Raw genomic sequence first — 25,152 nt, forward strand, 5'->3', positions numbered from 1 at the left:
CCCAGCTTGCCAGCAAATGGGCTTGCGTGTCTGACCACAACCGAGCCAGTCAACCAGTCCAAATGTCCCCCGTAGACCCCAGCACGACATGGCTTTTGACTTGACGCCATTTTGCAACTCAGTGGGTCTCTGTGTCTTTGTTTTCTTGCCATCTGACGTCTTCAGGCATGACGGGGGGGTCACGAAGCAGCAGCCAGCGCCATGATGAAAGAAGAGCCCCAGAAAAAATAACGCTCGCCAGCCGCTAAGCCAAACAGATTCAAGGGAGCTTGCGCCAAGGGGTACGAGTCGGGGCTAAAACATTGAAAGTCTGGGGGTATTTCGTCAGGCCTGTTGGCAGCGACAGCCACGTGAGTTGGTGAGGCCTACGAACCAGTTGACGATAGCTGGTGATGCATCACACCAGACACCAGACCAGACCTCTGTCTTTGCTTCTCTGCATCAGCCTGCCTGGGACCACGGCAAGATCTGGTCCTGGTGCCTCGAACCTTGAATTGCGACACGGGCCGCTCGTCCTAAGCTTTCGTTTGCTCAACTACACAAGCTTCCTAACCTGACCATCCGAGCTTGACTTGACCTAACGCGGTCGCGGTGTGCCTTTTGGAGGGTCGTCTTTGCAACCCGTTGCTTGTTGCTGCCTCTCGGTCGTTCTCACCTTTCATCACGCCATTCCGACACCCCTTTCTCGATATCTGGCACCTGATGGCATGAACTGCTCGGCCTGAGACCCGCCAATACCGTTACCGCAGCTTCGATTTGGGTTCCATAACAGTCAAGCTGCATCTTGCTTGCTCGCTTGCTGTTACCCAACTTCGACCGGCCCATCCTACCTTTTCTCTCTTGAGCGGCAGAGCACTTGCTTCGGCAATATCGACTCACATGCTCTGATCCTCTGCGATATTACACAACATAAGCTCCCTCCAACAATCACACCCAGCAACCATGGCCGACCGAGAGTACTCCAACACCAGTTCCCAGCCGTCCTCGCCTCGTGCGACCCGTCGGCCAAATACACTCAACAGAAACCATTCCAGCATGGAACCCGACGAGCGCTCTCCCTTGCTGGTAAACACCTCCCGTTCTAGAATAAGAGATGGTGGTGCGCCGTCTCCCCGAATTCCTCAAATATCTCGGAACCATAGCTATACAGGTATGACTTTGATACTTGAGCCACAAGTAGACTTCACGGCTGTGATATTATTCACCTTGAGCTTCGATAACTGACGTTCGTTCCTTGCAGGCAGCTCACGGCCGGTTAGGCACCACAGCAGGCATGGCTCATGGGGACAGAGACTCATGCAGGCCTTGTCCGACCGAAACACCTCCATGTCGGAGTCTAAAGCATCGAATCTTCCCGACGAGAGGGTATGGTACGATCAGTTCACCAGCACCGACTGGGTGCACGATGCTATTGCGGACTCTCATCGCGTCAAAGCTTTGAGGAGCCGAAAGGACTTTTGGGGCCGTGTGCGTGTGGCTCTCGATGGTTGTCAAGGCTGGATTCTGAGCGCTGTGTGCGGATTCGTCATTGCCCTTATTGCTTATGCCATTGATATTGCCGAGGTGACCATCTTCGACTTCAAGGATGGTTATTGCTCAAGGGCTTGGTATCTGAATGAAAAGGTATGCTGCCAAACTCGATTTCTTGCTTGCTACTTGATGTTTCCAGTTGACTAACGAATGTTTCACAGAAATGTTGCCGGCGAGGCCCGTGCGATGACTGGAGGAGCTGGTCGCAAGCTTTCGACTATCACCCATTTGGCGAGAAGTGGACTGATTTCCTGATATACTTGGCCTGCGTCATTGGCCTAGCACTCCTCTCATGTTGGATTGCTCTTGGTACAAAGACGGTGGTGCCTTCTGCATACCAACTCACCACGCTGGACGAGAATCTGGCCGCTGTGCCTCAAGCCGTAGGCCAACCAGGTGATGGGAACTCGAGTGACGATAGTGCCAGTCCTCGGCAGCAGGATGAGTCGCAGCAAACGAGTCCGCCAATGATATACTACTCTGCTGCCGGCAGCGGAGTTGCAGAAGTTCGAGTCATCCTCAGTGGATTTGTCTTGCACGGCTTTTTGGGTGTCAAGACTCTCATCATCAAGTCTGTCGCTCTTGTTTTGAGTGTTGCATCTGGCCTCAGCTTGGGAAAGGAGGGTCCTTATGTCCATATTGCAGCTTGCGTGGGCAACATTGCCTGTCGTTTGTTTGCCAAATATGATCGAAATGATGCCAAGCGCCGAGAGGTTCTTTCTGCAGCTGCAGCTGCTGGTGTTGCCGTAGCCTTCGGTGCCCCCTTGAGCGGAGTTTTATTTGGACTGGAAGAAGTATCATATTTCTTTCCTGCCAAGACCTTGTTCAGGACCTTTTTCTGCTGCATCATTGCGGCTCTGTCGCTGAAGTTCTTGAATCCGTACGGCACCCACAAGATCGTCATGTTCCAGGTCAGATATCTCGTCGACTGGGAATACTTTGAGCTCGTCAGCTTCGTGTTTGTCGGCATCCTCGGTGGTGCCCTTGGTGCGTTGTTCATCAAAGCATCCCATTACTGGGCCAAGACCTTTCGCCGCATCCCCGCCATCAAGTCATACCCTCTGCTGGAAGTCTTTCTCGTAGCGCTGGTCACCGGTCTCATGAGCTACTGGAATGCTCTCGTCAAGGAACCAGTTGCCAAGCTGCTTCTCAACCTGGCGTCGCCATGCGATGGCAACGACGAAAACACGGACGAGCTTGGTCTCTGTCCGGGATCGGTAAATGACATTCCTCCTATATTGTTGACCCTCCTTGTTGCCTTCCTTATCAAAGGATTCCTCACTGTAATTACTTTTGGCATTGTAAGTACCCGCCATCCTAGGATGCCATCAAAATTGACTCCTTCTTAACTCCATTGAAACAGAAAGTACCGGCAGGAATCTACATTCCATCCATGGTGGTTGGTGGTTTGATGGGAAGAATCGTGGGCCATCTCGTGCAGTGGTTCGTCCTCTCGGTACCGCAGTGGTCAATCTTTGGCAACTGCGCAACGGCAGCGGATGGATCATGCATTCAGCCAGGCGTGTATGGGCTCATAGCAGCCGGAGCCACCATGTGTGGTGTTACGAGACTCTCCGTTACCTTGGCAGTCATCCTGTTTGAGCTGACGGGCAGTTTGGATTACGTTCTCCCATTTTCACTCACCATCTTGGTTGCCAAGTGGACGGCAGACGCTATTGAGCCCAATAGCATATACGTAAGTCGGCGTGTACGCGCTAGGAGCTGTTCAAGTAACTGACAAATGTCTCAGGATCTTCTGACCAACATGAATGCGTACCCATTCCTAGATAACAAACACAAGCCCGTCTTCACCAGCGATTTGGCGGATATTGTGACTCGCACTCGGCGAGAACGAGTCATTGACATTACCAATTCGCCCCTTGTACCTGCCACGAGCCTTCGTTCCAAGCTCGAGCTTCTTCATCGCGCCGGTGAACTTGATGGCGGCCTTCCAATCATCAGGCACGAAGTCTTGGTGGGACTTATTCCTGCACCAGATCTGGAATTTGCCTTGGATCAGCTTGAAGACGAGCAGACAAGTCTATGCTTGATGGATAGAGTACCAAGCATTGATGAAGATGACGAGGACTACATGGACCCTACTGATTTTACGCAGTACATCGACCCGGTAAGTATACTCGTCTTGTACATTTGCAACTATCAACTAAGTAGCATGCATGTAGGCACCGGTTGCATTGGACATTCGATCTCCCATGGATCTGGTATACGAATGTTTCGTAAAGCTGGGTCTTCGGTACATTTGCGCCCTTAAGGACGGCAAGTATAGAGGCATGGTAAGTGCATGACTTGCCCTGTTGGCACTATTCTCCGACTTTGCTAATGGTAGCTGTTGCGCTTCAGATTCACAAGAAGACATTTGTGAAGTATATTCGGGAGCTTGAAGAGAAGGGAGAATAGACCGTTCGATTAGCTTCAAACTCGCGTGTTTCCATTGGCGACCTGCGAATTCTGTTTCTGCTGCATGGACTGGCGTTTGGGGTTCATTCATACCGGGACTGATGTTTTTTGAGTACCGTTTTGAGGGCACAGCCTGGCTGCTTTGGTTGCTCTTTAAGGTTGGCATTGCATACATTATTTGTTTACAGTCTGCAAAGACCGGTGGCATCCTTGGTTAGACACTGCATTTGTTTGGGGGCATTCTTTTGGAGCATTGAGTTGATGGACTCTCTCTTGAGGCGGCTTAGTTGGTGCATTAATACAGAATGGATGCTCTAGACTGGTATGGGCACTGGTTTTTGGTTATCTCAATTGAACATCAAGATTATTCCTCAAAGCGTGTCCAAATGATCAAGGTCCAATGGAGATATATGAGTAGACTTGGGATTATTCAACTTCGTACAAGTCAATCATGGTTACTGTATCTCACTGGAGGCTGTGTTATCTAGGAATACCTTGTCTCAGGGACCGGAGGTTTGTAAGTGAACAGATACGGTGCCGCCCGGACGCCGGGTCCGGAACAGAAACGGAGTCCACGGGGCCCGGAGATGCAAGCCAGACAGATAGCAGTCTGTCACTGGGTCTAGTTCCGGCACGTTTGTTTTCAAGACTGGGTTGGACGAAGCCACTAGACTTGGTGCATGACTAGCGGCCATCTGAGATTCGCTTGGTGGGATGGTCCCTGACCACGTGAGGATCTTGTGTTCATTGCGGGCAGGGGTAGAGAGCGCTTTCTGGTACGTGCTGCAATATTATGTTGGCTTTCAAGCGATGTTGTGTGTTGGTAATATTTCCCCGTGAATGGTTCATGGTCGAATTGGATGTAGAGATGCTTGGGTGCACAAGTACGGAGCATGTCTGCTGTTGATGTGCTCTCCCATCATGGCTGGGGCTCTTAACAGGCTGGTGGTAGCCGGTATTCCAGTGGACGGGGTCCGAGCCGGGTTGGTTCTTGAAGAACCTAGAGAGTCGAAAAAGATGGCAATCCAGAGCGTGGGGAGGACCGGCGCATTATTAAATAATTATTAGACCTTTGAATTAGACCTTGAAATCTCATATTGGTGCTGCCGAAGTGGCACGCCCCGGATAGCGGGCTAGAAGGCGCAGACATGTTCGGATTAGCTATTCTTAGCCTGGACAGGGTTTCGTCCTTGGGAATCATGCAATTCTGAGTTTAATTGCTTCACATGATTCCCTTTTTGCAGAATTTTGGGGGTTGTTTGTTTCATGCCGTCGTGCAAGGTGATTCCTTGCGGTCATGCTGGTGAGTCTGGTTGTAAGAGACGGCTATCGGAGAGGTGTCGTATAAGCCGGGACATGGCAGAACGGTGCTACCGCCTCGTATAAGTCAATAAAGAGAAGCATGAAGATGGGGGAAACTCAACGACGCTCATTAAATTGCAGACGAAATCATGGAGTGATGCCCTTGCCCATCCATGAACCAGTTCCCTTGTCCTGTCCTGCCACCAAAGTAATTATCGTCACCTGAGCACGATCAGATCACCGAGCCCCAGAACTTGTCCCTGCCGACCGCCGAGGTCGGTGCGCCCCCGAAAGGCGTGGTCGGTGTGTTGCCGTGACAAGACAGTGTCTCTCATTCCAGACGGCGCCCAGATCCTGGCACCTCCGTATGAACAGCGTCACAGCACACAAGTCAGAGTGCCGGATAGCCCACCGAGTACGTAACAGCGATGCGTTGCCAGCCAATGGCTTCCAGACCATGCGGGGATCCTGGGAGCCGTGGCCTGGGATGGGGTGGTTGAGTGGATGCCATGTTGGTGGCTTCGAGACCATTTGGGGATGGATGGAGAACAAGAAGCATTGCAGAAACAGATGCAACTGTAGCGAGGTTGGGGTAATTTGGCGATGTTTTCGTTGAGAAGATCGAGCATGAGAGCGTCTTCAATAGTGTGACTGAATCTCTCTGTCAAACGTGTTTCGAGCAAAGCTTGGAGATGATAAGTGCCGTAGAAGAATTGATGGTATGTTTTCACAATTCTGCATCAGAGTGGCTGCAACGGCTAAGATGGCTGGAGCGGCGAATGCTGGTGTCTGGATGGGCGCAAGTTGGAAGGTGGGTTCGGGACAGTAGCGACCAAATTGGGCAGGGGCGCCCCGAGCTCCCCGCATAATTTCCCCACAGATAAGCCGTTGTAATCCGGTGATAAAAGGCTTTGGAGCTCCGGGAGCTCTTTCCAACTTTGCTCCTTCCACAACACCTCAACAATTCTCGTGATCCTTCCTGCCAATTGGAGATCTGAGATTGCAGTTCTTGCGTTGTCTGGTTCCGGATTTCTCCCCCGAGCTTCTGCATCTTGGTGCACAAACAAAAACATATACACTGAATACAGAAGAGCTTCCCACTTAGACAGCTTCCCTTCGGCATCGCCACTTCTACTACCTCCACAAATCTCACACTGTTACATCACCATGTCGGCCCTTCGTGCTGCTGGTGCGTCCCGACCCGGAATGGTCCAGTCCCTTCGGGCTGCCGTGTCCAGGCGTTCCTTTCACAATGTTGGCGCCATGAGAATGGCTGCTGCCAAATCGTTCCACAAGGATGAACCGGCTGCGCCTATCCTGAAGACCAGCGTACCTGGTCCCAAGGCAGCCGAGGCTGTCAAAGAGCTCGACCAGGTCTTTGAGACCCGAAGCATCAACATGATGGCCGACTACACTCAGAGTGTGGGCAACTACATTGCCGATCCTGATGGCAATATGCTTCTGGACGTGTAAGTGACAAATTGCCCTCCTTGCCTGTTCCTCAGATATACTGACATTACGGCGTCAAGATATGCCCAGATTGCCTCCATTCCGGTTGGGTACAACAACCCCGAGCTTCGAAAAGTTGCTCAGACCCCGGAAATGGTTGATGCCATTATCAACCGTCCGGCCCTGGGCAACTTCCCTTCCCACACTTGGGCTAATATCCTCAAGACTGGTATCCTCAAGGTCGCACCCAAGGGCCTTGATAATGTCTACACTGCCATGGCCGGTTCCGATGCCAACGAAATTGCCTACAAGGCTGCCTTCATGTACAAGCGACAGACTGAGCGAGGTGGTCCCGATGTCGACTTCACTCCTCAGGAGATTGAGAGTGCCATGAACAACCAGGCTCCTGGCTCCGCTCAGCTCTCTATTCTGTCCTTCAAAACTAGTTTCCACGGCCGTCTGTTCGGCTGCTTGTCCACTACCCGCTCCAAGCCTATTCACAAGCTGGATATTCCGGCCTTTGACTGGCCCCAGGCGACCTTCCCCCAGCTTAAATACCCTCTCGACCAGCACGCTGAAGAGAATGCCAAGGCTGAACAAGCCAGCTTGGATGAGGTTGAGCACCTGATCAAGACCTGGCACCTTCCCCCTGCTGCTGTCGTCATTGAGCCTATTCAGAGCGAGGGTGGTGACAACCATGCTAGCCCAGCTTTCTTCCAGAAGTTGCGCGCTCTGACCCGCAAGCACAATGTTCTCCTGATTGTCGACGAGGTTCAGACTGGTGTTGGCGCCACCGGCAAATTCTGGGCTCACGAGCACTGGAACCTCCAGGACCCGCCAGACATGGTTACCTTCTCTAAAAAGGCTCAGACTGCTGGTTATTACTACCGCTCCAAGGAACTGCGTCCCAACAAGCCTTACCGTCAATTCAACACCTGGATGGGTGACCCATCCAAAGCCTTGCTCTTCCGCGGCATAATTGGCGAAATCGAGCGCCTCGACCTCGTGAACCACACCGCCAAGGTCGGTAACTACCTGTATGGCAAGCTTGAGGGCCTCGCTAGCAAGTATCCCGAACACTTCCAGAACCTGCGCGGCAAGGGCCAGGGTACCTTCATTGCATTCGACCACCCCAAGCGTGACGAGTTCCTTGTCAAGGCCAAGACCTTCGGTATCAACATCGGTGGCAGCGGTGCCAATGCTGTTCGACTTCGCCCCATGCTTACCTTCCAGGAGCACCACGCCGATATTCTGATTGAAGCTCTTGAGAAGATCGTCAAGGCCCTGTAAACAGCCTTGCATTGGTCTAATTGTGGGCGACTGGATCATGGGTAATGCATAGCGAAAAGAAAAGGGACATGGGAAATGAGGGCATGAAATATTTGATGCACTTTGCTATTAACCGGTTACTGAGTAATTCTTGGGAGTGAAAACGCAACTTGGGAGTCTTGTTTGATCTTACACTATTAACTACGGCTACATAGTCGAAAAGGGGCCTCGCATGGAGAAGGCGGGGTGATTCGGAATGAAATGTGTAAACCATGTCCCATGGCAGGGACAAATTTTGTCACTTTTGGTATCCGTTGATATTGTATCCCTAGTGACATAACATGTTGAAGTGATCCAACCCCTGACCAGCGGAAATGATTTCGAAGCAAATAGCCTCTTGGAGCAGATCCTCATCCTGATGACGCCATCTCCGTGCTCAGTCCTGCAAAACAAAAGTTGACAATTGCCGCTTCTTGTATCCTTGGTTCTATCTATGTCCTGAACATCGTATCGTACATTTCATCGTAATTAAGCCACCCCAAAGATATCAAAGTCCCCTTTGCTCAAATTGTTGAAGCTAACAATCAACAACTACTCCAACTGGCTTCAGAACACTACAAAACAAGAACATAAGTACGAACCAGAAACTGGGGTATAGGGGTAAAATCTGCCACAATGCCAATGCGTGCCACATGCGGGGATTGTACGTTGTTCAGTCGTAATCGGGCAAAGAACCAGTTCTATGCCTGTAAGGTGTACCAGACGATCGGATAACAATCTGGACAGAGAATGAAAGAGAAAGGTAGAGCTCAAGTCTCAGACTAGGCTGCCATGTGCAGGGGTGAACGATTGGAGTGCTCCGGCTGGGGCTTGCCTTCGAATGCTTCAAGCAACTGCCCTCCACCTTGAAGCAATGTGCTCTCAAACATTATGATTTTGGGTTGAAATGAGTACTAACAATCGACAATAAAGGGTGTCTCTTTGTCGTAGTCGGCGGTTCTGGGGGAACATTGCTGACCTCCCGTATCATCAACCATCATGTTGGGATCAATGAGGTCCTGGTCCAGGGTACCAGCGATGACGGGTTCATAGATTGATTGCATGTCGTGTATGTTATTGGTTGCTTTCGTAGTACTGGAACCGTCCCAATACACGTTACGTGTTGAACCATTATCTTGGCTACCGAAGGCACGCTCGGTTGTTGCCGATGTAAAAGTGCCAAATGCCCCCTGGGTGAGAACTTCGTTAGCGCCGGAGGGACGCGAAGTATTGATAAATGACAGAATCCGAGCTGCTGTTGGCATTTCATGCGCGAAGCCCTACATCGCGGGACTTGATATGGCAGAGCTTGTAGAGAAGGTGCTCGGGCTAGCTTGCTGATTGCGGCCAACAGGTGACATGACCCGTCGCTTCTTCGTCTGTCTTGCTTCTAGAGTCGGGTAAACTTGGGCTGTTTGTTGCATCGTGTTGCTAGCTGGATGAGGTTCAGCAGGTAGGATAGGCCGATGCCCAGTAGCAAGTTGAATACGAGGAGCTATCCGCGGTGGAAGGTTTGGGCGGAGATCTCGTTTGGCTTTATCCGCCCTGGATGGCCGGCCACGTTTCTTGGGTCGCGTTGCTGAGGGAGGTGTAGGAGGCGTGGCAACTGGGCCATGATCGGGCCTGTTTGCTGGTCGAGGGAGGATGGCAACAGGCACATTTACCATAGGGGGTGAAAGATGTTGAGCACTTGAACCGGTAGTGTCGCCCGCAACACTGGAATTAGTCCCTCTGGAACCGAGTTCGCCTTGACTGCTGGTAGATGGGCGTTTGGGACTCGACGTCGGACCACCCATGCTCTCTATAACCTTCATACACTGATTCATGTTACGACCTTCCACTGCATTAGATGTTTGTTTGACAGGTGGACGGAAAGCTCGAAAGGGGCACCAGGAACACGGTGCTTGCTTACCCAGCGGAAGTTGCATACTCATCCAGTCGGGGTTCACATGGTTCGCAACTATGAAAGCCAACAAATTATCGATGTCGACGGTGCTGGACTTAATAATCTCGGCAAGAACAAATCGCTGCAAAGGAACATAATAATTAGCAAACTGAAGTCCCGTCACTGGCTCGCCTGCTATACGTACCTTCTCGTCTCGAGTAAAGGAGGAGAAATCCATGATCTATACGTGGTTTTCAAGGGAAACAAAGCATTCGCTAAGTAAAATCGAAATCTAGAAAAGGGTGTGTACCGAATCTATGACGACTCAAAAGTACACATTGGGGGAGTGGTATCGCCGTTGGGTCTGGGAAGTGAAGTGAAGGTGACCCGGACAGAAGAAGAATAGAAGTGCTGTCGCTATTATTCCACCATTGGAGACATTATTGTTGGCATTTTCTCGGACTATAGACGACTTTGAAGAATGAAGAGCCGCTTATCGTCTGTAGTTGTCCATATAATCAAGTTCCGAGAACGAATGTTGTCGCAGCCCCTGTGTGTTCTGTATTGTGTGTGAAGTTTGTTGAGTAGAGAGTCCTGCCCCTCCTCTTCACATGGACGTGTCCAGGGGCGGCCTTGCACAAAGGTCAATACAAGGCTGCAGTCGCGCGTCTCTGAAAAACGACCTGGACCTTGCGTAGAATGGTCAGTTGTCAAGCTTGCGGCACTGAGCAAGCCGTCCGGCTGTGCGCCGGGAGGAGCAAGGCAGTGTGCGACTGGTAGGGGTGAGGCGGCAAATGGGTTGTGTAATGTCGATCCACGACATGCAGACGAGAGGAGCGCCAGACTGAGGCACGGGTCCAAGGGCCAAGAGACTGCGTCTTTCCGCTTGTCTGTAAAGCTCCGGATGCGAGTCGTATGGATACGTCTTGCTAGCCAATCTATTTTGAGCGACTTGCAAACAAGAATGGGGGACGTGAATATTGGCCGTGGCTCTGGGTGTTGAAGAGGAGTCCTTTGAATCTTGGAATTGAAGACTCGTAAGAGAGGCGTAGGCAGTCATAGACTTGTTAGCCCCGCGGTTCATGGATACCACTTGACTATGTTGATGGAGCGGCAATGTTGACGGTGACAGTGGTGGTGCGAACGAAGGACTACCAGGGTTGTACCGAGCATGGGTCAAGAGACGATGAAATGGAGCGAACAAACGTGGAGAGAACGGAGCAGGTGGAACACTCACACTCGGCTGCCACACTTCTTCTGGTCGCCGCTAAGCCAAGATGACAGATTATCGTCCGTGGAAGGCAGGAAGGCTTCATGACGGGAGCCAAGCAGCGGCAGAACGCTATGTCTGTTCATGGTTCTTGGCTGCCAACGGCCTCCCACGCACCGAGTATAGGTCAGCCGGCTGCCACACTAAGGAAGCATGACTAGTCCAGCATCGTGTGTTGAAGAGTTTACTGTATGTCAGGAGTTCCTCACCAAGCTGAGTGCCGGGGAAGCTGGCTGGTATTCCGGTGGCGAGATTCTCATGATGACGAGTTCAGTTCAACAGGTCGAAGATGGCTTCGGCGCGGACCGATTGGCACTCCCGTCAAAACAAACAGATTCCTCCATGTCCAGGATCTAGGTTGGCGGGGACCATCAAGTTGCTTGAATATGCGGGTTGTCTAAAATGCCGGGGTCTAAATGGGGTTGCATACTATTGTGTGCCAGGATTCAAACTTTTTTGGCACAATAAGTTGTGTAAATGTGTCTTGTGCAAGAACCCAGTTGCATCAATGCCATTGATACTGGCAACTTTCCAGCCGATCTTTGTCTTTGGCCGTGGTCGAACTTGGTAAATGCCCAAGACATTTTCACCTGCTTTACCTGTTCTGTTGGTGGTGCCTCCGCGCAGGGCTATTTCGGAGTGAATACTGAGAAAAGGCCCGGTTTGTGAACAAAGGAAGACACAAAGAGAACAGGATTTGGCAGGACTGTCTGTCACGCACAAGACGCAGCCCTGGTGACAATCGACCCACCATCGTCTCTTATGCACAAGGCGCTTGCATACTTCCCGCCCGTTGTTGGGCTATGCAAATTGATTGCCAGATGCCGTTCAAGGGTATCTACACCCGTTGTACAGTGACGTGCAGTCGGCTACTCAACCAGGACAATCTTTTGGCCCAGGTATCGCCAAGGCATGGCCAATCCACGACCAACTTGGAGCGCCTGACATGTCTCAGTCCCCCTCCAACTCTGTCGATGGCAGACGCCAACCTGGGCAAGTCGTGTCTCGCCCCAGCTGGACTGGCTCGTTGCGCTTCTCGCGCTCACACCATGAATGGTCTCCAGGAGCTGGACCCTGGTCAAAGTTGCGAGAAAATGGTATGGGGCGTTTCTTTGTGCAGAACATGGTTGTCAAAATCGGTGAATGTTACTGCAACAGGAGTTGTCGTAAGAGAACGGCAAGGCAGCCCATTCGTGTAAGTGGCCGCGTGACCGTTCACATTTGGCCAACGGGATGTGTGGCTCAACCACCAGCGTCCATCTTGGAGAAGTCGAATCTTTGGCCACGCCCGTTGGTGTCCTCCCTCGAAGCGCCAATCAGATCTTGGTTGCATCTGGGACTTTCAGCACAATCCACATGTTCGTTGAGAAGTGTTTTCGACTGCACATGGTGGGCTGCCGTCACCAGTCAATGTGGCCAAACTCACCAGGACTGGACGCATCAGAGGCCGCGTTGAGAGACCCCATCTTGTATGCAAAGACAGGCAGGCTTACATCTGGGTCGACTTGCCTGCCGTGGTGATGTGAGAAAATCACACCTCCATAGGTTTGGCCAGAGCGTCTGTCTGAAAGAGGGTCGAAGATTGACAAGTTGAGGATTCACCATTTGAGAGAAATAAACTGTGCCCAGTCTTTCAAATCCCAGAATTTTTGGCAACTTCTGGAGCCCGACCGCCTTTTTATAACCTCTTGGTCGCTCCTTCCCAGCGAAGCCTGGCACGCTTAATTGTCCATGCAAAGTGAGTTGGCAGATCCAGGAGGACCCACCCTAGTGCAAGAAGACAGGGACAAGTATTGCTAGGTCCTTTTCGTCCCAAAGACTTCAGAGGCGGCATATTTTGTCTTGATGTTTGATTTCTGCAAGGTTTGCGCTGATATGAAACTTGATGCCCTTGGCAGAGTGCTCTCATCACGGCTACGACAGCCCAGTATTGGCCAATTGCCGTGGCATGTTGCATGCTACTCCTGATCAATGCATGTTGTCGACCTTGTGCAACATGCCAGGAACAGCGAGCAACGGCGAAACAGAGAACTGACATTGACCATCTAGAAAACTCTGACTTTCCAAACAGCGCAAAATGCTGAGAATTCGGCAGAATTTGTTGAAATGATACGTCTCTTAACCCAGCTTCACATCTTGTGGTCTAACGAATCATTCTGCTAAACATGATCTACTCCTCCAACCAAAGCAGATTGCCCTCGAACACCTGAGCTCCAACAGCAAAGAGCCAAATGCAGAATAGGTGTTATCATGATGCCGAATTGAAATAACAAAAACATTTTTACCAGTTTCGGCGTTACTCGACCAGCTCAGGGACAATAATATACAGCATGCCATATTGCTGTGCTGTGCCAGTAACAACGCTACGCTAGTGATGTAGGTATGCCCAATTCAACCAGCCCAAAACGTGGACTCTAACGAACCAATGAACATATTTCAGCAGATCAAAATGGCTTATCAGTCCAGGGACGAAGGACTGTAAAATAGTCGGCCCTTGAATTTGTCACGTTGTTGGATATTGTCCTTGGTAACTGTTCCATCGGCAGGTGAAAAGGAAATGTGCCCTCACCATCTCCCGGACGAGGATATAGGAAATATCATTCAAGTACAGTGTTGCGTTGTGCTTGTTCAAGTCCAGATTCGACGTTATATCACACCAAATGAATCTATTGAGACGCAGTTGGCCTTCACAAGTCTTGCTGGTTAGGTACTTCTGGCAACCATCGTGCTAACATCATGTAGTATTTATGGCACGGGCCAATAAGGCGCAAAAAATGCGAGATCCTCAATGGGCAACACACATCGGTACGTGGCAGAACAGGCGGTTACACAATTGAGGGATTCACATGGAATGTGCCGATTGGCCAATGCCTATTCCTGCGTGGCACTTTCACAGCCGGGGACATTTACGTTGTGTAGTTCAACGAATTGCCACAGCATTCACGATCTCCGTGCGAGAGCAAAGACACTCTCGTGAAATCCTGCGCTCGCAGCAAGAGCAAGTTGTTGGATTGTCGCATTCGCAATGGAGGAAGAATGGGTCAAACTACTTGACGGTTTCTGGTTTCTTGTGAAAGAGCATCATTTTCGAATGCGAAAGCGATGTCGCTCCAGGCAGAATGTGGATTTCACCCAAACTTCACAGATTGAGGGGTCACGCCGGTATCCCAATCACGGCATTGTCCAGGCGCCACAGAGTAAGGCTGAAGACGCTAACCACAATGCCAATATTTTCTGGCTTTTTCTGCAAATGGGGATTGGATTTGCTGCCTGACACAGGCTTGGCGGTTCACGGTCCAGTGCAAATCGACCACCAGTGCCAAGAAAGCAAAATGCTCAGCGAAGACGAACAGTTATGCTTGCACCTGATGTAAGTGAACGGCTTCAACCCCACGAAGCAAATGGGCTGAGGGGATGAAATGTATAAATTGCTTCACATTCTCCTTTTCTGGCTGGGAATATCTCATCAACACAATTAAACTTCAAGAACAACTCAATTGGTTTCCTACAAACCGAATTGCGCTACATCAAGCTTAATACAAGCAAACCACCCATCACCCACAAACTTTTGTGATACTTTCAGTTCTTGACCATTCCTCTCTTCAATACTACTCAAAATGCCTCGATTTGCCTTCCTCGTTGTCGCCGACCCCATGGCTGACCAGCCAAACCTCGATATTCCCACCGAGATGTTCGAGGTCATGACCACATTCAATGAGAAGATGGCTGATGCCGGCGTCCTTCTCCATGCCGACGGCTTCGCACCGTCCTCTGATAGTGCCTACCGACTCAAGTTCGGAGGATCGTCTGGTCCTGAGGTGATTCCGGGCCCCTTTGATCTCTCCAAGGAGGATCATATCTGCGGATACTGGATTGTGAAAGTCAAGGATGCTGAGGAGGCATTGAGCTGGGCAAAGCAGGTTCCATTCCCCGAGGGACAGCTGCTTGTTCGCAAGCTCTCCGATGGATGTGACTTAGGAAAGAGCTTCACGCCTGAATTGATTGAGCGTGAGAAGAAGTTGAAGGTGAAGCTGCTGGAGAACCTGAAGAAGGCTGACGAGTAGGACTGGCTGCTGTTGCGTACATGCAAGTCTGTTGCATTTTGATATAGATTGCCTTGATTATTCGTGACCATTTTGGTCAAATAGCCTTAGATCATTCGTTCATTTAGCATGTTTTTTGATATTGCATCAAAGGAGCTGTTTTGAGAACCCCGTGTTTGATTCCGAGCATGCATTTCCCATTGGCCGTGTGTTTCCTTACTCTGACATCTGAGTCACACATCCACGTCCGCATTTCAAAAAAAAAAAAAAAAAAAAAAAAAAAAAAAAAAAAAAAAGGGAACCGAATTAGGAAGAGAAAGGCTCATATTCAAGGTAAAGTATGCATCTATATGGTCGAACTGTCATCAAGCCCCTGCCCTGCCCTCTGGGATCACCCACGTCCATCCAATCTAGTTATACACACAGGAAACCGGCTTATCATTAGGCAACTTCCGCGGTGAAAAGCCCAAACATCCCTTATTTCCAGCCGGATTAACAACCTCACCAGCCCAAACGCTCCAAGCTCCGTCAATAGAGTTAGGACAAGCCTGAAGAATCTTGCCATGGAAAACGAGGTTCCCGTCCCCAGTGATCGACCAGCCTTCCAGCTCACCATACCGAGGTAGCGTGGCAACATCCGTAAGATATCCAATCTTTCCCTGGCCTAGAGACCTATTAAAAACCACTTCTGTCTTGAATTTACGAAAGTAAAATACGTACCCATTCCGGAGCGGTCAACAAAGACTTGCTGAGGCTTTGCCTCGTCAGAGTACAGGAATAGCTTGGATCCCTGTAAATACAAGGTCGCGCGGTTGTTGTCGCCCTTGCACTGGGCATTCTGCTTCGGTAGGTTCAGGAAGAAGCTGCCTCTGGAGGCGCTGAGGGCAGCAAAGTGGATGGGGCTGGCGGATCGAAGGGCCATGATATCAAAGGCTTGGGTGTTGGGAGGGGCGGCGAGGGTGGTGCCAGCGAGGGCGAGGGAGACGGTGGTGAACTTCATTTTGAGTATAAAGTATTTCGTAAGTATATCGAGGTGCGTTGAAGGTTGTGTGAGGAGAGAAGTTGTGGAAAGTGATGAGTTGGAATGAGAATGGAAGGTTCCCTTCGCACCTTCTTATACGTCAGTCACGGATATGTATATATAAATGTATTGTATTGCTGATATCTGTCTGTTTCGCGTATAACGTATAGCGCACCGCTACAAACCGCAGATCATGCTCGGCACAGGAATAGCAGCTACAACGGGCGATCATTTAATCTCCGATGCGGTGTAGTAGGCTGTGGTTCCAGCTGAACGGCATGACGGGCTGGAATGACGTTGTTAATACGAGGAAAAGAGGGACCTGTCCTGGACCCTGGCCGACAAGGAAATACGAAAGCCTAAATAATGGTCGGGCATTGACCATATGCCGATGGATGTCTGCCGCTAGCTTGGAGGGTTGAAGAGAGCAGGAATTGGCAGACGTCATTTGGTGGTTTAGTTGTTGCTTGTTATAGGGTGGTGAAAATGGACCTGGGAGGGCTGATGTTTACATGCATCGGACACTTTCAAGACGGAGGGAAGTTCCGAGTATGCGCATGAACTGTTATCAAGGAATGAAAGTCTATCGTCTTTGGCTCATGAAATAATAGGGTTTCTGGGCGTGAATCGCACGGGAGTTGTTCGATTGGATATGCTGTGCAAACAAAATGCATCACTTACAAATGATGAGCAAGAAGTGCCAAGGCAGTATCCTTATCCACAGAAAGGTCAATCTTAATGTCAGATACTCCGTATAGCCACCTCGCATTACGCATGCTACATTGCCGCGTGGTGTTTTTGCAGCTCTCCACAAGTTTCGTTTTCTTATATAATTTACCGGTCTTGGCTTGGGGGACCAAGGTCTTGCTGCGTCTCAAACGAGATATAATTCAGCGACTCGGCTGGGGCATGGCATGCGCACCAATACATATTGCTGTATATATGGTGACAATGTCTTAGGTGTGGTGATGAATACGAGACGGAAGACTGCCGCTTGGTTGTTTCGGAACAACGTTGGGTCCGGCCTATTTGCATAGAAGGGTCAGTGCTGTGGCAAATCGCGTGGAGTGCTGTTGAAGCTTGACGTGCGTCTCGCCTACTCTGTATGTAAGCTGTTGTTAATAATGCGAGTGAGGAATACACTTTATTTCTGTATATGCAAGATGCTGGTTGGTTGTGGTACAGAGTCTGGTGATGCAGGTGTTCTGCGGAATTATGTCGTGCTTGAGGGTTTTTTGCCCTTTGCCGATTCAAAAATTTTGATAACTGGCATTCTTCTGCACGTTGGTGAAGACATTGAGCGATGACTGGGTTGGCTGGCCTGCAGCCCATCAGTTGCTGAAGAGCATCTGTGGAGGATCTGGTCCTTTGCTTGGCTTGGAGAGGCACTCTTACTACTCATACGCTGCGTTACGACTTGCTTGGAGCTTCCTTTAATATCGCAGGTTTGCCAGTTGGTGTTCGTGGTAGCAATTTTGTCTTTATGTCTCTGAGTTGTCAAATGCTTGCTCGAGGAATGACCTACCTTGTGAAGAGAAGCTCGTTCGATACACTGGCTGCGACACCATTGGAGGAGCAAAGCCAATAGTCGGGCAGAGGGCATAAAAAGACAGAAGTACTGCAAATCATGGGGTGGCGAGCCTGTTGAATTAAGGGAAGCCACAAGCAATGTAGTAACGCAGCATGTTGGCGGTGAGAGCGACTTCAACATGCTGCAAAAAGGCATCCAGTCCAGGGTTGTATTTCGAATGTGGCATCGAACGTTGGTGAATGGCATCGTTCCCGGCGATGACGATGAATTGACGTTTGTGTTCACATCCCTGATGGATTTAGAATTCAATGAGGATGCAGGGGCAGAAGCAACAGACGGGAATAACAATCTCTTGATGCATCAGTCCGAATGGTCAGGCACGTGTTAGGTCACCATTGAGGTCTGGTTGAGACTAAATCAGTCCAGATGTCAAGTCTGGTTCGGCCGGGTCTCTGATATTCCGGGGTTCCAGCAGTCTGGCACCGCACTGAACATGAAGTGAATCGAGAAGCAGAACAGGCCAAAGCAGACCAGTTGACCAGACCAGACCAATGAGCAATGCTACAATGTTGGGGATCCATCTTCACCATTGAGGTTAGACCAACTCGATTGGCGCGCTCCGCGACTCGTGCTACTGGACAGCAACTAACTTGACCTACCAGAACATGTATGTAGCCTAGGCAGTTCAATGTTAGCACTGATCCAACCTGACCTAGTGAGTCCTAGCTATCAAAGACCACCACCAACTCCGTCGAGCGGCAGCCATGACATGGACGAGTTGGGCCAAGTCCATCCAGTCTGGTCTGGTGCAATCTGCAAATTCACTCTGCCAGATTCACAATCTCCCTCTTCTCTCCCTAACTTCACCTCACCTCACCTCGCCCATGGTGCAAGGCCATATGCATCGCAATTCCATCCATTGCCGCCGCCCAACACCACTCCGCTTCATCCTCCCTGCCGGCCTGCAGCTTCTTTCCAACATTTGAACTTCTGCCCTCCAGCCAGTGCACCAACACCAGCACGCGATCCACCGCGAACCGTTCGTTGACTTGACCGTGCTGTGCTGGTTCCAGCATACAGCATCCAGCGTCCAGCTTCCGCCGTCCAAGACCGCCCACACACCAGACATCTCACAACCCTGCCACGCGCGTTTCTGTCGCTTCCTTCCTTGATCTGGTCGCAGCATTCAGTCCTGCTGCATCTCGAACATCTGGCTGATTCGCTTGACAACGACGTTTTCTCACCTCGCACCGCTATCAACTTTTAATGTCGTAATGGAGGATGATGAGCATGCAGCCAAAAGAATGAGTAGGATCAAGCTTGAAGACGGAATCGCGAATGGTCAACCCGAGCCCATGGACACGACCGAGTCTACGCCAACACACGGCATCAAGGGTGGTGCCTCACCTGCATCCATCAATGGCCTCAAATCAGAGAGCGACGGCGTAAACACGCCAGCTTCAGGCAAGCCACGCCTGTCGCGAAGACCCTCACAAAAACCTGCCGAACCCGAAACGAGATTGTTCGACCACCTTCCCAACATGACAGACGAGTCTTGCAAGGATTTCCAGGTTATTCGAGATTGTCTCTACGGCTCAAAACACCTGGGCTCTACTGACAATGACGCTTTGGATTGTGACTGCGGAGAGGAGTTTCGTACGTGCCTTTTTCTCGGCCGCCGCCAATCCCCCATGCCCCCCTTCGTTGTCGCCGATTTTCCTGATGTAGCATCCAGACCAGGCTAAAAAAATATGTGCAAACTAACCCCTTTCTCACAGAAGATGGAGAGAACTTTGCCTGCGGCGAAGATTCCGACTGTATCAACCGCGCAACCAAAATGGAGTGTGTCGCCAGTGGAAGCAATTGTGGAGGTGGCTGCCAAAATCAACGGTTTCAACGCAAACTTTGGGCCGATGTTGCCGTCATCAAGACCGAGAAGAAGGGGTATGGCCTTCGAACCGAAGCTGATCTACAACCGAACGATTTTATTTACGAGTACGTCGGGGAAGTAATTAACGAGCCCACGTTTCGACGAAGAATGCTGCAGTACGACGAAGAGGGTATCAAGCATTTCTACTTTATGTCCCTGAGCAAGAGTGAATTTGTAGATGCCACAAGAAAAGGCAACCTCGGTCGATTTTGTAATCACTCCTGCAGTCCGAACTGCTACGTGGACAAATGGGTAGTCGGAGATAAGCTGCGCATGGGAATTTTTGCCCTGCGCAAGATTCGAGCTGGGGAAGAATTAGTTTTCAACTACAACGTTGATCGATATGGTGCGGAACCTCAGCCATGCTACTGTGGCGAGCCGAATTGCGTGGGATTCATCGGAGGCAAAACTCAGACAGAGCGCGCCACCAAGTTGCCGACCACAGTTGTTGAAGCTCTCGGAATCGATGATGCAGACGGATGGGACACGACTGTTGCTAAGAAACCACGCCGTAAGCGACCCGAAGAAGATGACGAAGAGTACGTTAATAGCCTCCCGACTCGGAGCTTGGATGAGGATGGATCTAGAAAGGTCATGGCCGCGCTGGTGCAATGCAAGGAGAAATGGATCGCTGTCAAGTTGCTTGAACGTATCCAGCGGGCCGATGATGAGCGAGTGCTTCGCTCTGTCATGCGAATGCACGCCTACCAGATTCTCAAAACCACACTCAACACTTTTATCGATGACGACAATGTTGTGCTACAGGTGCTGGACATTCTCGACAAGTTTCCACGTATGACGAGAAACAAGATTCAGGACGCTAAAATTGAAGCCACCATTCAACCTCTGACCAACTCGGAACACGAAGAAGTGGCATCGAAATCTAAAAAACTGCTGGAAGACTGGAGTAAACTGGAAGTAGCATATCGCATTCGGAGACGAAAGGTTGACCCCAATGCACCCGTTCAGAATATCTTTGATGACCGGCGAGGACAAGCTCGAGAGGAAGAAACGGCTCAGTCGACACCAAAGACGGCGTCCCCGAGGCCAATTGACGCCCCCAAGGGTCCCAAAAATAGTGCTCCCCAGCGCAGTGTTTCGTTTCAACACAACAGCGCAAACAGGCCACCACGACGTTTTGGGCCGTTGCCCGAAGGCTGGTTCACAGCCAAGGATAGCAGGGGAACCACCTACTATTATAATAAGCAAGGGAAAACTACATGGAGCAGGCCAACACAACCAGCAAATGATGGGCCAAAAGCACCCTCCAAAGCCATTCAGGAGCAGCTAGCGATCCAAAGTATCATTGACAGGGTGACCAAAGAAGGAACGCCGAAACAGACTGCATTGCAACCAACTCCGTCACATTCTGCCGAGTCATCATCCAGGGAGTCTAAAAGAGAGAAATGGAAGGCCCTGCCCATTGACAAGCAGATGAAAATATACGAAAACACGGTAGGTCAATGTAGAAAGGCAAGGTTTTTATATTACGTGGTACTAACTCCCAATAGGTATTCCCACCAGTGAAACACGTATTGGATAAGTTTCGACATAAGCTCCCCAAGGAAGAACTCAAACGACTAGGCAAAGACATTGCCAAAAAGCTCGTGGCGTCTGATTACAAGAACAAGCGAGTAGACGACCCAACAGCGGCCCTCAGCGAGAAACAAACGCTTAAAATAAAAAAGTACGTCAAGGACTTCTTGACACGAGCGGTTGAAAAGTATGAAGAGCACCAGAAGAAACATGGGTCAAAGGAGGGCAGACCCGGAGGCTCTGATGGCAAAGCTACGGCTGCCAGCGACGCATCCCAGAGCGTAGAGCCCGAGGCTACAGACGACATTGTCCTCAGTGACGCTGAGGAAGACGACTCTCCCACCAGCCAAGAACGTAAGCGCAAGCGAGACGCCGAAATGGCAGATTCAGCTGTCGCCACACCCTCTGAGGGACCGGACACGAAACGATTACGAGGAGAAGACGGTGCCGAGCCGACCCCCCCTCCACCACCTCCTCCCCCACCGGACTCTACCTCGGATGATGCCCTGACCGAGGAGCAAAGTGCGGAACAAAAAGCCCTCCAGGAACAAGAAGAGGCGCTGATGCGGGAAAATGAAGAGGCACAAAGGCTGGAAGACGAAGCGAATAAGGCCAAGAATCTGGAAGAAAAAGCTGAAGAGATGCGCCAAGACATCACTCTGGCGGCGTAATTGGATTGTTCTTTTCTTCTTCTTCTTCTTCTTCTTTTTTTTTTTTCAAATTTTAATACTAGTCGGGGCGGGAATTCTATGAATTGGGGGACTGATACCAGCGTAGGGTCTTATGCATAATTGGAGTCTCGTTTGGCATTGTATTATTATACTTGTGCATTAAGATTAGGTGATGGCACACGGTGCAGCATGTATTATGAGGCGAGGTACGTTTATACAGCGGTGGTGGCGAATCGAGAATTATCGTGGGAGGGCGGGTTGGAGAAAATGGGTAGCAAGCATAGATAAGATACCACGTTTTGCTATTTCTATGCCATTGATCGCTATGCCTGGTTGTTCTATGCAATATATACCAAATATAGCCATTGTCATTATAAAATCATTATCGTCCACAGAGCAACCCAGTAACTTCAGTCCTCCCCATCAGACGAATCATCCTCCCTCCTCCTCTTCTTCTGCTCAACAATCTCCCCCTTCCGCCTAAACACATAACTCCGCGCGCTCCTCTCCTCCCCCTTCCACCCACCACCCACCTCGCCCTTCTTATTCCTCACGACGCCCAGCGTCCGCGCGTGCCTGTACCCCGGATACGCGGAACTCTGGAACCGAAAACTCCGCTCCACTTGTAGTCCTGCGTGGCGAGCGAGGTCCCGAATATTCCAGAGTGTGTAGGGTTCGCCCTCAAAGAGGGTGACGACGATGCTGCCTCTTGCGGCGAGGGCGCGCGGCGCAAGGCGGAAGAAGGAAACGAGGAGTTCTTGGTTGTACCGGACTTGGCGGTTTATGTCGGTGGATTTGCCGCCGACATGGGGGAAGTTGAAGAGGATTGTGTTGTGGATGGGGCGGGTGAGTGACGAGGGGAGCTTGGTTGCGTCGATGTTGTACAGGAGTTTGTTGGTGGTGATGGTTGGTGAGGCTGGCTCGCTGTCGGATTCATTATCACATTGTTCGTTTTCGTCATTTTCCGCATCGTCGTTTTCTGTGGGATTGCTTGCTTCCGTGGTATCATTCTTCGTAGGTTTGCTGCTCTCGCCTTGTATAATTGATATATTGTCATCCACAGACGGATACTTGACCAGCAACTCGGCGTGGTCTTTCTCCAGCACCGTAGCCGTCACGTCCACACACCCATGATGCTTTATTATAGATGCCGCAAAGCTCAGGTCCCCTTCACCAATGAGCAGGATCTTATCAGTCGGGTCGAATGGAATCACAGGTTCGTCTTGCTGTTGCTGGCGCTTCTTGGTGGGTTGCTTTTTCGGCGTCTGTGGTTTCGCTTGTGGTTTTGCTTTTTGCGCTTTGGGGTGTTGGCGTTCGAGTTTGCGGCGCTTGGAATTGGCCATGTCAATTGGACTTTCGGGAGTGCAGCCCGACACAAGAAGTGGTTGTTTCGACAAATGGCGCGTATGTTGTATGGGGGTCGTATCTTGGACGCAGTCGGATGAGGTCACCTTTTTTTTTTTTTTGGCTGGAGCTGGACTTACAGCTGCCCCCTGCTTGACAGGTCGGGCAGGTGGCAGAGGATCTCACGTGCATTGTGGGACGATCCAATCTGTCTGGTCTGGCTTGCTCCATCCAATGGACGGCGGCGGCGGGAGTTAAAAATGACTTGCGGTTTTGGGCCGTGGGCGTTGCCGCTTTGGGACCGGGAGGACTTTGTGTTGGTGCGAGGCTGTGGCTGGTGAGGATACTGGGAGCAGGATAAAATTTAACATGAGAATATTGTTTAGAATTGCACGGGTATACGATATATTTTGGTGGAGTTTACATTCTGTTGCAATAATATTGTAGCTGGAGGTACTACATTTTTATCGTCCACACGGTACTGTAGGTATCATTAAGCGAACAATAGACGCCGCTGCCGCACCAAGCACAAATTAGTTGACATTACCTCAAGACATGCATCATCAAGAATGGGGCAAGTGTCGCAGTTAGCTACCGTGCGTCTTTAGGAACGTCATACCAGCACGGCACAAGTGGCTTCTCTACGAGCTTAATACAGAGTTTTCTCTGTCGTTCCCTGCCCTCCCCTTACTTGAACTCCATGCATCGTTGTCCGTCCATGGCGCCCCAGTTATTTGCACAGATGAATGCCCCAGTCAGAAGACATCCACATATATTGATTGGCTGGTGGACCTGCCGCCCCCGGGCACTAAACTGATCTGGTGGGAGAGGACTGGACTCCAGTGTTGCTGATTGGTCCGGAGGAGGGGATACTCCGGCTGCCGCAGAGTGTGATGTACCCCTAAATCTGTGTGGCTCTCTTGGTGCGGATGACAGGAGCGAGAATGCCCGGATGCTCACGGGGAGGGAGATGGGCGTGAGACTGGTGGTGAGCATATGTGTTGGCAAGGCAGCTGAGTTTTGGTTGTAGATATATGTATTGTGATGAGGAAAGGCAAAGACTGCTCAGCTATGCAGAGTATGTGATGTATGTGATGTGAATGTCGGACTGCTCATCTGTCCAAACATACACCGAATGAAAGGCCGATTGTAACAATTACCTGCAAAGCTTAACCCAGCGAAACGAAGGAATCCATTCAGCCCGCTCATAAGTAAGGCAGTACACACACATCTCAATAGACTTTGACTGGCAGCCCAATGCCATAGTACCAAGTACATGGGTACACACCCTTTGTGCGACAAAGCCAAGCGCTTTGTATAGACTAGATGCGTTTCAACACATCAAATGATGCGGTACCTGCGTCAGGGCCAGAGAATACGCCTGGTTGCTCCGCGCCCAAAACGCTCGCGCCTCCTGCCAGACGAACTTGTTTGACGAAAAGTCTCACAGCATAGAGGGCTGTATAATGCAATTGTCACTACATGCGTCAAAGATTTCTACGTTGCGAGCGATCCACGAGCAAGTGCCACTGTAACCAGGATCACAGTAAAATCATGCATCTCAAAGGATGCTGCGTCTTTCGGCCCGTTGCAACGCTGCTTGGCTAAAAAATTCGACGCTATTCAGTGTCAGGCTGTTCATTCGTTAGGAGAGTCTTCTTCAGTCGCTAGAGAATTAGGTTCGCCTTGGTTGCGTTGGTCGCACGAGCGTAAGTTTGCTTGTCATGCGGAGGAGGGTATGGTGTGAGTATCAAAGTTTTGCCTCGCCTCGAGACCAGGCCGCATGAGTCTACCGGTATACTAGACACGGCGCAGATGGCTTTCGGATGATTACAAGGTCGCACAGTGATATTTCCTGCATGTTTTTCTGCGTCGTCATGCCGTTGGGCTGCTTGTTGCGGCGTTGGAGTGAGT

General features: G+C 50.6%; 11 protein-coding genes across 11 annotated transcripts; 5 read left to right on the forward strand and 6 right to left on the reverse strand.

Annotated features, from left to right (window-relative positions):
• Window positions 1–942: 942 nt before the first annotated feature.
• VFPPC_04391 (voltage-gated chloride channel) lies at window positions 943–3,948 on the forward strand (the record flags this gene model as incomplete). The annotated part of the gene is made up of 7 exons (XM_018283753.1): window positions 943–1,150; window positions 1,241–1,623; window positions 1,692–2,831; window positions 2,894–3,226; window positions 3,281–3,658; window positions 3,714–3,824; window positions 3,892–3,948. The coding sequence occupies 7 exons, from the start codon at window positions 943–945 to the stop codon at window positions 3,946–3,948; spliced, it is 2,610 nt and encodes an 869-aa protein (XP_018144947.1).
• A 2,469-nt stretch (window positions 3,949–6,417) lies between these two features.
• VFPPC_13618 (4-aminobutyrate aminotransferase) lies at window positions 6,418–7,989 on the forward strand (the record flags this gene model as incomplete). The annotated part of the gene is made up of 2 exons (XM_018291393.1): window positions 6,418–6,719; window positions 6,780–7,989. 2 exons carry the CDS (start codon window positions 6,418–6,420, stop codon window positions 7,987–7,989), a joined length of 1,512 nt encoding a protein of 503 aa, XP_018144948.1.
• Window positions 7,990–9,287: 1,298 nt separating this feature from the next.
• On the reverse strand, window positions 9,288–10,130 carry VFPPC_13619 (hypothetical protein; the record flags this gene model as incomplete). Its single annotated transcript, XM_018291394.1, has 3 exons — window positions 9,288–9,847; window positions 9,920–10,034; window positions 10,098–10,130. The coding sequence occupies 3 exons, from the start codon at window positions 10,128–10,130 to the stop codon at window positions 9,288–9,290; spliced, it is 708 nt and encodes a 235-aa protein (XP_018144949.1).
• Window positions 10,131–12,840: 2,710 nt separating this feature from the next.
• Window positions 12,841–13,200, reverse strand: VFPPC_17737 (hypothetical protein; the record flags this gene model as incomplete). The annotated part of the gene is made up of 1 exon (XM_022429426.1): window positions 12,841–13,200. One exon carries the CDS (start codon window positions 13,198–13,200, stop codon window positions 12,841–12,843), a length of 360 nt encoding a protein of 119 aa, XP_022285536.1.
• Window positions 13,201–14,187: 987 nt separating this feature from the next.
• On the forward strand, window positions 14,188–14,580 carry VFPPC_17736 (hypothetical protein; the record flags this gene model as incomplete). Its single annotated transcript, XM_022429425.1, has 2 exons — window positions 14,188–14,399; window positions 14,442–14,580. The coding sequence occupies 2 exons, from the start codon at window positions 14,188–14,190 to the stop codon at window positions 14,578–14,580; spliced, it is 351 nt and encodes a 116-aa protein (XP_022285537.1).
• A 199-nt stretch (window positions 14,581–14,779) lies between these two features.
• Window positions 14,780–15,226, forward strand: VFPPC_13620 (dgpfaetke family protein; the record flags this gene model as incomplete). Its single annotated transcript, XM_018291395.1, has 1 exon — window positions 14,780–15,226. The coding sequence occupies one exon, from the start codon at window positions 14,780–14,782 to the stop codon at window positions 15,224–15,226; it is 447 nt and encodes a 148-aa protein (XP_018144950.1).
• A 389-nt stretch (window positions 15,227–15,615) lies between these two features.
• VFPPC_13621 (hypothetical protein) lies at window positions 15,616–16,205 on the reverse strand (the record flags this gene model as incomplete). Its single annotated transcript, XM_018291396.1, has 2 exons — window positions 15,616–15,869; window positions 15,926–16,205. The coding sequence occupies 2 exons, from the start codon at window positions 16,203–16,205 to the stop codon at window positions 15,616–15,618; spliced, it is 534 nt and encodes a 177-aa protein (XP_018144951.1).
• An 855-nt stretch (window positions 16,206–17,060) lies between these two features.
• On the reverse strand, window positions 17,061–18,003 carry VFPPC_15782 (hypothetical protein; the record flags this gene model as incomplete). The annotated part of the gene is made up of 2 exons (XM_018293535.1): window positions 17,061–17,614; window positions 17,655–18,003. 2 exons carry the CDS (start codon window positions 18,001–18,003, stop codon window positions 17,061–17,063), a joined length of 903 nt encoding a protein of 300 aa, XP_018144952.1.
• Window positions 18,004–19,031: 1,028 nt separating this feature from the next.
• VFPPC_04392 (SET and WW domain-containing protein) lies at window positions 19,032–21,894 on the forward strand (the record flags this gene model as incomplete). The annotated part of the gene is made up of 3 exons (XM_018283754.1): window positions 19,032–19,413; window positions 19,536–21,142; window positions 21,199–21,894. 3 exons carry the CDS (start codon window positions 19,032–19,034, stop codon window positions 21,892–21,894), a joined length of 2,685 nt encoding a protein of 894 aa, XP_018144953.1.
• A 410-nt stretch (window positions 21,895–22,304) lies between these two features.
• Window positions 22,305–23,237, reverse strand: VFPPC_04393 (eukaryotic protein; the record flags this gene model as incomplete). The annotated part of the gene is made up of 1 exon (XM_018283755.1): window positions 22,305–23,237. One exon carries the CDS (start codon window positions 23,235–23,237, stop codon window positions 22,305–22,307), a length of 933 nt encoding a protein of 310 aa, XP_018144954.1.
• Window positions 23,238–24,303: 1,066 nt separating this feature from the next.
• VFPPC_17735 (hypothetical protein) lies at window positions 24,304–24,516 on the reverse strand (the record flags this gene model as incomplete). The annotated part of the gene is made up of 1 exon (XM_022429424.1): window positions 24,304–24,516. One exon carries the CDS (start codon window positions 24,514–24,516, stop codon window positions 24,304–24,306), a length of 213 nt encoding a protein of 70 aa, XP_022285538.1.
• Between the last annotated feature and the right edge of the window lie 636 nt (window positions 24,517–25,152).

The sequence above is a fragment of the Pochonia chlamydosporia genome, chromosome 3 (genome assembly GCF_001653235.2).
Source record: "Pochonia chlamydosporia 170 chromosome 3, whole genome shotgun sequence".
In the NCBI taxonomy this organism is placed as follows: Eukaryota; Fungi; Ascomycota; class Sordariomycetes; order Hypocreales; family Clavicipitaceae; genus Pochonia; species Pochonia chlamydosporia.